At 53.9% G+C, this 9,661-nt stretch overlaps 2 protein-coding genes across 2 annotated transcripts in view; one reads left to right on the forward strand and one right to left on the reverse strand.

Annotated features, from left to right (window-relative positions):
* Positions 1–6,402, forward strand: part of PRICKLE3 (prickle planar cell polarity protein 3) — an 11,244-nt gene extending 4,842 nt beyond the window's left edge. The window contains 7 exon segments of the mRNA XM_006172178.3: positions 912–1,025; positions 1,338–1,475; positions 2,490–2,693; positions 2,784–2,970; positions 4,616–4,725; positions 4,727–4,922; positions 5,446–6,402. Of these exon segments, the coding sequence (XP_006172240.1) occupies positions 912–1,025; positions 1,338–1,475; positions 2,490–2,693; positions 2,784–2,970; positions 4,616–4,725; positions 4,727–4,922; positions 5,446–6,029 (1,533 nt within the window). The 3' untranslated portion in view covers positions 6,030–6,402.
* PLP2 (proteolipid protein 2) lies at positions 6,270–9,620 on the reverse strand. The gene is made up of 5 exons (XM_006163505.3): positions 9,367–9,620; positions 7,944–8,096; positions 7,743–7,838; positions 7,115–7,205; positions 6,270–6,675 (listed from the first exon to the last, which is right to left on the reverse strand). Exons 1-5 carry the CDS (start codon positions 9,460–9,462, stop codon positions 6,653–6,655), a joined length of 459 nt encoding a protein of 152 aa, XP_006163567.1. The 5' UTR covers positions 9,463–9,620; the 3' UTR covers positions 6,270–6,652.
* Between the last annotated feature and the right edge of the window lie 41 nt (positions 9,621–9,661).

Below are 9,661 nucleotides of genomic sequence, written 5' to 3' on the forward strand. Positions count from 1 at the left end.
TTCTGATGTCTTTTTTTTTTTTTTTTTTTTTTTTTTTTTGCTATAGGGCGAGTACACTCACTAGAGAAAGAAAGAGAGAGAGGAAAAGTGAGAAATCACCCCCTAGTGCAGATGGCCACACTTCAGTCCCTTCTCCTCTATTCTCCTTTTGGGATTTTTGGCACACACATACATGCACCGGCATGTTTCTCAGGCTGCCAGGTTCAGAACTCCAATATCAGAGTAAGCCATGTGGGATCTAGCACCCCAACCACCAGCCACCTGGTGGCTCCTGATGACTTTTTTTAAGTTTACTTACTTATTTATTTATTTATTTATTTTTTGGAGAGGTTTTCTTTGCTATAGGGCGCGTGCACTCGCCAGACAGACAGAGACATAGAGACAGAAAGCGAGAAATCACCCCCCCCAGGGGGGATGGTCACGCCGCAATCCCTTCTCCTCCATTCTCCTCTCGGGATCTTGGGCATGCACGCACACGTGCCCGGCGTGAGATTTAAGCCACCGGGTCCGGGACGCGAACCACGGTTGATTACGTGGGAATCCAGCGACATAGCCATTACGCTAACTGCTGGTTCCCAAGTTTACTTATTTATCTCTGCCGTAAACAAGAGACAAAGAGAGGCAGAGAGATAGCATTTCCAACAGTGTCCTGACACCACAATCTAACCCCATCATCAGCCAGCTTGGGATTATGCACATGCATGTGGTCAGCACACTCAGGAAGGTCTCCAGATTCAAACCCAAACCTTCCCATATGGCCAGCCTCCAGGGCACTGCGTTTTACTACTGCACCATCTGGTCCCTTCTTCTCATGACTTCATTTTCTCAGAGAAGCAAGGACCCACCATCTCATGACATCCCAAATCACTGCTAATCTCAATTGTTTTCTCCCACCCTCCATGTCTTCCAAGGTATACCAGTTTTTCAGCTGCCTCCCAGAAGACAAGGTCCCTTACGTCAACAGTCCCGGGGAGAAATACAGGATCAAGCAGTTGCTGCACCAGCTGCCCCCACATGACAGTGAGGTGAGGAGAGATGCCAGGTATGGGGCACAGCTTGGGCAAATGCAGGGTAGCTGGAGAGAAATGGGGTGGGTCAAAGGAAGAACAGCAATCTGGTCTGCTGTGAGAGGTCTGGAAAGGCAGGAGCCATCAAGGGACATTCCTTGGCCAAACCACAGCAGAGCCTTGAAATAAGGGGTAAGCGGTGGATGTTTCAGGCAGGAGGCACCATCTATACAAAGGCCTACAAGTAAACTTTTTGAGCATGTATGAAGTCTGGAAGAGGGGCGGGGCAGGCAACAAGCGAGGAGCCTGGAAGACCCCTACCACCCCCAGGCACAGTACTGCACAGCACTGGGAGAGGAGGAGAAGAAAGAGCTCAGAGCCTTCAGCCAGCAGCGGAAGCGGGAGAATCTGGGACGTGGTACCGTGCGCATCTTCCCAGTGACCATCACTGGGGCCATCTGTGAGGAGGTGAGCCATGGAGGGCCTCAGTATGTAAGCAGTGCCTTTGTTCCAAGCCCTGGGGTACAGGGCCCATTTCCCAGGCTCTGGAAGATGAGGCCTCCCTTTTAAGCCCTGGTGGGCTGTCTCTAGGGTCTTCACATGTCACTGTCCAGCAGGGAACGTCTATCTCTGAGTTCTCCTGATGGACAGAGCATGTCTCTAGAACCCCCTGGTGGGGGAAACCTGTCCCTCACATCCCACTGTTGGCTGTGGTTTGTCTCTAAGGAAATCCTGGGGTAACTTCTTTGTGGTTTGCTCCCCTCCACGCAATAAATAGACATGGGGCCTGGGCTGTTTCTCTGGCTCTCTTGTAGCCAGGACTTATCTAAGAACTGACCCACAGTAACGAGGCCTGTCTCCAGAGCCTAGTGGTAGGTGAATTTGTCTCCAAGACCCTCCATGGTAGGTGGATCTGCCTTTAAATCGTACTGTTAGGTGAGGTCTGTTGCTAAGGCCCCAGTGGGTGGAGACTATCTCTATGGTTCCTGCATTGGGCCTGGTCTGTCTCAGTGGTTTCCCCATTAGCATAGTGAGTCTCTTAAGGTGCACCCCCCAACATATCCACCTACTCCTTGTATAAGTGGAGCCTGTCTCAAAGTTTTCCTGTAGGGGCCAGCCAATAGCATGATGGTTAAAGCATATGGATCCTGCATGGCCAACTATGCAGTTCAAGTCCCAGACCCAGTGGCTTAAAAAACACACCAGGTACTTGTGTGTCTGTGGCCAAAATCCCAAGATGAGAATGGAAGATAAGGGATTGCATCATGGTCAAACCCCTAGGGTGTGCTCCCTCATTTTCTCTGTCTCTGTTTCTCTCTGACAAGCACATATGGCTTATAATAAAGTTTTAAAAAAGAAAAGAAAAGAAAAAATAGGCCAGTCGCAAAGGTTTACCATGGAGAAGACCCAGGTGGGAAACACCTTGCTAATCCCATCCATTTGACCATCCTGGTGATGGTGAGAGTGTCTGTCATTTGGCAGTGTGGGAAGCAGATTGGAGGCGGGGACATCGCAGTGTTTGCCAGCCGTGCAGGCCTGGGTGCCTGCTGGCACCCACAGTGCTTCGTGTGCACCACATGCCGGGAGCTGCTTGTCGACCTCATCTACTTCTATCATGCTGGCAAGGTCTACTGTGGACGCCACCATGCCGAACGCCTGCGTCCACGCTGCCAAGCATGTGACGAGGTTTGTGCTTCCCTGTCCAGGGTGGGAGTGGAGGGCAGGCAGGGCCCAGGGCAGGCCCTCTGACAGCCACAGGTGACCTACGCCTTCCAGATCATCTTCTCCCCTGAATGCACGGAGGCTGAGGGCCGGCATTGGCACATGGGCCACTTCTGCTGCTTCGAATGTGAAGCTTCGCTAGGAGGACAGCGCTATGTCATGCGTCAGAGCCGCCCCCACTGCTGCGCCTGCTACGAGGCCCGCCATGCAGAATACTGTGATGGCTGTGGGGAGCACATCGGTGGGTGAACATGAGGGGACTGGACTGAGGGACAGATGGACCGTGGGGCCATGCCCTGCCCCACCAAGATTCCTCCTGTCTTTCAAGCCCCACCCCCCATTATACCCTATACTGTAAGTCTAGCCCCAGTACCATAGGCCTATATTTTGGGGCCAGCAGGTGGTGTGGCAGTTAAGATGGCTGAATCTTGGGGCCAGCAGGTGGCATAGTGGCTAAGGTGCTAGACTCCCATGTGGTGGACTGTGGTTCAAATCCCAGACCTGGTGGCTTAAAACTAACACTGGGCACGTGTGTGTGCATGCCCAAAATCTCAAGAGGAAATGGGATTATGGCATGGCCATCTCCCCTGGGGAGCAATTTCTCACTTTCTGTCTCTCCAGCAAACTCACACAACCTATAGCAAAAATCTCTTTAAAAAAATAAATGAAGATGGCTGGATCCCACATGGCCAACTGTACAGTTCCAGTCCCAGACCTGGTGCTTGAAAAATACACCGTGTGTGTGCATGCCTGCCCAAAATCACAAGAGAAGAATAGGGGAGAAGGGGCTGTGGCATGGCCATCCCCCATGAGGGGTGCTTTCTCACTTCACCTCTCTCCATGGCTATCTCTAGCAAGTATATACACCTTATAGCAAATTTTTTTTAAAAGTTATGTACTCTTCACTTGCAAGTCCCACTTCCAATATCTTCCACTATGCTATACCTACCTACCTACACAACACTAAACTACAGCTACACATCGAAAACTATCCCCAGAGTGCCCTCTAATTCTTGTCCCACAAGGCTCCTCCCCTTTTTTTTTTTTTTTGAGAGGTTTATGCTATAGGACGCGTGCACTTGCCAGAAAGGGAGAGATGGGACCAGCAGTTAGCATAATGGCTATGTTGCTGAACTCCCACGTAGTTGACTGTGGTTCTAGTCCCAGATCCCGTGTCTTAAACTCATGCCGGGCACGTGTGCGTGCTTGTCCAAGATTCCAAGAGGAGAATGAAGGAGATGGGATTGCGGCGTGGCCATCCCCCCTGAGGGGTGATTTCTCGCTTTCTGTCTCTCTGTCTCTGTCTTCCTGGTGAGCACACGCACCCTATAGCAAAAACCTCTCCAAAAAAAAAAAAGACAGAGAGAGAAATTCCCCCCTTGGGGGGGGATGACCATGTGGCAATCCCTTCTCCTCCATTCTCTCAGGATCTTGGGCACGCATGCCCACACGACTGCCGTTAAGCCACCGAGTCCAGGATTCAAACCGCAGTCGACTACATGGGAGTCCAGCAACATACCCATTACGCCAACTGCTGGTCCCAAAACCCCTCCCTTCTAAGCCCTGCTGGCACCTCTTCCTCTTCCTCAGGTCCAGCTTTCCACTTTCCTTCCACCTGAAGCCATCTCTTAATGTCTAAGCCTGACCCACATCTTGAAGTCCAATGCCTTCCCCCACTCTGGGAGGGGGCACCCTGGGGAAAAGGGGGGAGGGGAGACTAGCCAGCCAATGTTCAAGAGAGAAGAATGAGGAACCAAGGGGTGAGGGTCAAATCTCGAGTTTCCTGCTTTCTCCAGAATAGGGCCCCATTCAGGAGAGGTGGGAATGTGCCTGGGGTAGAGGTGGGGGATTCTGCCTCAGTTTTCACCTTGCATTGATCCCTGCAGGCCTGGACCAAGGGCAGATGGCTTACGAGGGCCAGCATTGGCATGCCTCCGACCGCTGCTTCTGCTGTAGTCGTTGCGGACGAGCCCTGCTGGGCCGCCCCTTCCTGCCCCGCAAAACGCCGGGCCCTGATCTTCTGCTCTCGAGCCTGCAGCCTTGGGTCCGAGCCCACTACCCCAGGGCCTGGCCGCCGCAGCTGGAGTGCTGGCACAGTCACCGCACCTCTCACAGCCTCTGCAGCCTCTTTCTCTGCTGTGGAGGGGGTGTCTGAGACAGCCACCAAAGGCACCTGCACCGAGTCAGCGCCTGGTGAGCTAATCCTTCAGCCTCACTCAGACTCGCCCCGCCCCCTGCCTCGACTCTGGCCCTTCGCCCTGACTTGCCCAGGCCCTACACCTGCTATGTCCAGGCCCCACCCACTCTCAGCCCAGCCTCCTTCCCCACACCATCCCAGGCCTAGACTCCAGCCCGTGCTACACTCCCGTTGTGAACCCTGGCTTTGCCCCCCCTTCTGTATAAGACCGACCCCCAACCTCAACTTGTGAGCCCAAATTCCTGCAACTTTCCTCCTACCCGCCACCCTCTGCACCTAGGCCCTGCACACCCCATACCCCAATCCTGTTTTGATCTTTAGGTGTTCTTACTTCCAACCCTCTCTGCACCCAGAGCCCAGCCTGCCCTAGGCTGCTTACTCTCCAGACTCTTCATCTCCTTGCCAGTCCCCGACCTCTGTCGCCACTTTCCCAGTCCTGGTGGTGGAAAGAAGGCCCTTCCGCAGGCCTCCCCCATGGGGATGGGAAGGGCAATACAGGAAATAGTTTCATCTTTCTAGCTGCAGGCCCAGAGGAACCCTCCCGCTTTCTAAGAGGAGGCCCCCACCGCCACTCCATGCCTGAGTTGGGGCTCCGCAGTGCACCTGACCCACCTCCAGAGTCCCCCAGCCAGGCAGACCTGCACCCAGAGGACAGTGCCTTTGGTCGCCAAAGCACCCCACGTGTCAGCTTCCGTGATCCTCTGGTGTCTGAGGGAGGTCCCCGGCGGACCCTGAGTGCTCCCCCGGCCCAGCGCCGGAGGCCTCGCAGTCCCCCACCCAGGCCTTCAAGCCGCCACCATCGCCGCCATCATCACCATCACCACCGCCACCCTGGCAGACGTCGCCATTATCATTGTGACTTGGGATCAGGGTCAGACTCAGGATCTTGCTCCAGCTCACCCTCCAGCCCCAGTTCGGAGTCCTCAGAGGATGATGGATTCTTCCTGGGGGAACGCATCCCACTGCCCCCACACCTGTGCAGACCCATGGCAGCTAAGGGCGCCACAGCTGAAACCTTCAACTCCCAGCCCCCACCTCTCCCTGGAGACTCTCGCCCAGGGATGCCTCGCCAGGCCAGAGACAAGAACTGCATCGTGGCTTGAAGGCAGGCAGTCCATTCTCCAGTCAGTACAGAGGAGGACCACTCCTCCAAACTCCGTCATAAATCCTTTCCTTCTTCCCTCCACTGTTTGTAACTATTGTCATTTAATACTTGTAGAACAGCCCTGGCTTCTTTGCCTCCTTGCTCCAGCTCCCACCTTTGGGGGCCCTCCCTGGAGGTCCCCCTCTTGATGCTTGAGATTTATCTACATTTGATCAAAGGATTCCTTTATTCATTATCATATACTTTAACAATCTGTTTATTATTTATTTATCCCTCCACAGAACCACCACCCACACCAAGGAGGTTATTTATTTGGAGTGGGTCACAACCTGAGGCCTGGAGTCTAAAATCTGAGGCACCCTCCTCCCTCATTTTGTGGCTAAGGTGGGGACATGATCCAGGCAGAACTGGTGTTTCCTTTGGGATACTGCAGAAGGAAAGGGAACCTAGGCACACCATGTGTGTGGCCACTCCCAGGAGGGTTGATTGGCAGGGTGGAAGACAAAATTCTCCAATAAAGGCACTTTTACTTCAACAAGAGGCTGGGAGTTGGTTGGCTGAGAGTGTTGTGGGGCTGGGGAGGAGTCATTTGTAGATCACTGAGATTTGAGAGGAATTCCTCTACACCGGACCATCTGCGGGGTCTGCACATGAAGAAGAGAAAGCATTGGCTAGACCTGTGTGCCCATTGTACAGACAAAACTACTGAAGCTTATGGTACTTCTTGGTATAAAATCCATTAGGTTTTAAGGGACAGTGTTGGCATTCATGCTCTTGGGAGACCCCCCCCCTTTTTTTTTTCCAGTGAGAAAGCACCCTCCATGGGGGATAGTCATATGGCAATCCATTCTCCATCTGTCCCTCCTTTGGGGACTTTGGGCACACATGTTAATTCACCCAGGGTGTTTCTCAAGCTCCTGGGTCTAGGACTCAAACCAAGCGAGCAGCTGGCATTATGGGATCCAGCTACCTTAAACACCATCCCTCCACTGGCTCCTCCCTTTCCTTTACTCTTCTGCCCTCTGAGCAATACACAAACATGCATGTGCATGCATACGCACGTACACACACACACAAACTTACCAGTAGGGGCTGCTGTATGTCTTTGCTGCCGAAAGGGGAAGGTGATGTAGGCATCATAGCCAAAGAGGCATGTAGCTATTAGGCCCAGTACCTGGGGGACAGAATGGGAGCGAGGGGTGTTGGATTAGGTGGCTGGCCTACTCAGCCTCTTACCTCCTTGTATCCACCACCTCCAGCTACTGTCCCATGCAAACTGGTCACTCAAGCCCCAGGTAGGGAAGCCAGAGAGCCCCAGGGAAAAGCTAGGAAACTTGATTCCACTCCACCCTCCCTCCTTCTAGTATCTCCCAAGACAGGACTGCCACACCCTGGCCCCACAGGTAGGAGTAAGGGACATAATTCATACTACATCTAAGATGAAGTTCTAGAAGATGGTAGTCTAGTGTGTCGACAAAGGGTCCACCTGTTTGTACTTCCCACAAAGGTCACTGTGCCAGACAAGGGACAGCCTTCTTTTACAGCAAATGAAGATCTTAGCAGGCAAACCCAGGGCTTGGGACAGACCTTCCTGCAGGCCCTGAGGGCATGAGTGGCCTACTGTGGGTCACACACTTTCTGCCAGAAGCAGAGACTCCTGGGTCCTCAAACCCTTCTCTCTGTATTCTGGAGCTTCCTCCATGGACTTTACCCCTGCAGTGATTTTGGAGTGGTTTCCTCTTTGAACAAGGACGACAATGGAGGTGATCAGGTAGAGGATTGCCGCTATGAGAGTTCGAAAGAAATCCTGTTAAATGTTTGAAAGAGAATTGGAAAGTCAGCATCTGTAGTTCACGACAAGGCCAACCACCCGAGCCCCTCCCCAGCCTCGCCATTATTGGCCCCTGCTCACACTCCAGGGCCAGTTGATGAAGGGGATCTTGGTGTGCACATCACACATGTAGACGACAAAGAAGACAGTAGCAAGGATCATCTCAATCACTGACAGGGAAGAGTACCCTGAAGCCAAGGTGCTGAAGCAGATCAGAATCACCAAGCACAGTATCTGGAAGGATGACATAGGAAGGGGGGCCCAGATCAGCTCTCAGGGTTAAGGAAATTGGTTTAAATTGGAGGCCTCAAATTCAGCCACCTACCAGGACTGGGAGAAGCACATACAGCAAACATTTGTGTTTGCTCACTGTGTTCCGAACATTGTTCTAAAAGCTTTACAGGTATTGGGACCAGCAAAAGGCATAATGGTTACGTCACTGGACTCCCACATAGTCGACCATGGTTCGAGTCCCAGGCACATGCGTGTGCATGCCCAAGATCTCGAGAGAGGAGAAGGGAGAAGGGATTACCCCATGGCCAGCTCCCCTGCGGGGAGAGTGATTTCTCGCTTCCTGTCTCTCTTTAAAAAAAGTTTTACAGGTATTAATTCACTTACTCATCACAACCTAATCTAATGAACTGGGTACTATATATTATTAGTATCTATTTTATAGGTGAGAAAATTGAGGCACAGAGAGGTTAAGTGGTTTGCCCAGGGTCACCCAGAAAGTAAGAAGTAGGGTTAAGTGACTCAGTGTGCCCCTTCTTCCCTTCTAGGATATAAGTGGCCTGAGGGGAGTGGCTCTGCCAGGTGTTTGGTGAGCATTGCAGGCGTCTGCTTCATGGCCTTGAGGGGCGGGACAAGCGGTTCTCCTGACAACCCCTTTGGGAAGCAGTGAGTGACACCAGAAAGGCAGGGCTCTATTAAAGGCACTGCACTCCTTTTATAAATGACCCAAAGGCGGGGGCCACTTTGAAGGGGGCGGGAAACAGAGGCTGCTAAACTGCCCTAGGAACTACGGACCTCTCGCCCAGTCAGAAGAGCGAGGAAGAACTGGCAAAGGGAGGAGCGCCCTGTCCCGCGGGATTAGAGCGGGCCCCACCCCAACAGGCCCTGCCCCTGGGCGCGCTGCCAGCCCGCCTGCCAGTGCCCAGGCCGCGCCACGCCCTGCCGGGGGAAGCCCCCATCTCCCAGCGCTCCCCCCACCCCGGCCCCTTCGATGTACCCACTGATGAGTCTACGTGGGATCCCCTTACGAAGTACCCCATAAGCGTTATAGGCTTTCGCCTCACCCGGTAGGCCACCCGCTCTCGACCACCTTCTCCAAACTGTACAGACTCACCCTGCGCCCCTAGTTTCCGTTGTCCACCACGAATCAACCCACCTGCGCCCCACTGCTGAGCACCCAGACCACATGCGTGCCTCACCATGACCGTCCAGGTCCGCGTAGTCCAGCCACCCCACTCCGCCATTGCCCACCCGCCAGCCCCAGGACGCTCACAATCTCAGTCAACAGGAGAATTCCCTTTTGGGTGCGCGAGAAGCTGGTGCAGGCGATCCAGCAGCCGGGGGCGGAGAGGCGCTCCGAATCCGCCATGGTGTGGGCCGGAATCCCTAGGGGCAGGTAAGATCTGCTTGCTTGCTCGCGGGTTCGAGGGACGCTGCACACCTAGCCGTCTTGCCAGCCGTCTGGCCGGGAAGGGGGCCCCGGGGCGAAGGAGCGAGTGAATCACCTCGCCGCGCCGAAGCAGGCGGGGCCGGAGGGGGCCGGGCCAGGTGGCTGCCGCCCCGGAAGC

This window comes from Tupaia chinensis, unplaced genomic scaffold (assembly GCF_000334495.1).
Source record: "Tupaia chinensis unplaced genomic scaffold, TupChi_1.0 Scaffold142384_1, whole genome shotgun sequence".
Taxonomy (NCBI): domain Eukaryota; kingdom Metazoa; phylum Chordata; class Mammalia; order Scandentia; family Tupaiidae; genus Tupaia; species Tupaia belangeri.

Coding starts and splice junctions, on each gene's coding strand:
- PLP2 (XM_006163505.3), bottom strand. CDS start 9,462: ATGGCGGATTCGGAGCGCCTCTCCGCCCCCGGCTGCTGGATCGCCTGC. Junction 7,839..7,943: donor TCATCAACTGGCCCTGGAGT/GTGAGCAGGGGC, acceptor AACATTTAACAG/GATTTCTTTCGAACTCTCAT. Junction 6,676..7,114: donor ACATACAGCAGCCCCTACTG/GTAAGTTTGTGT, acceptor CTTCATGTGCAG/ACCCCGCAGATGGTCCGGTG.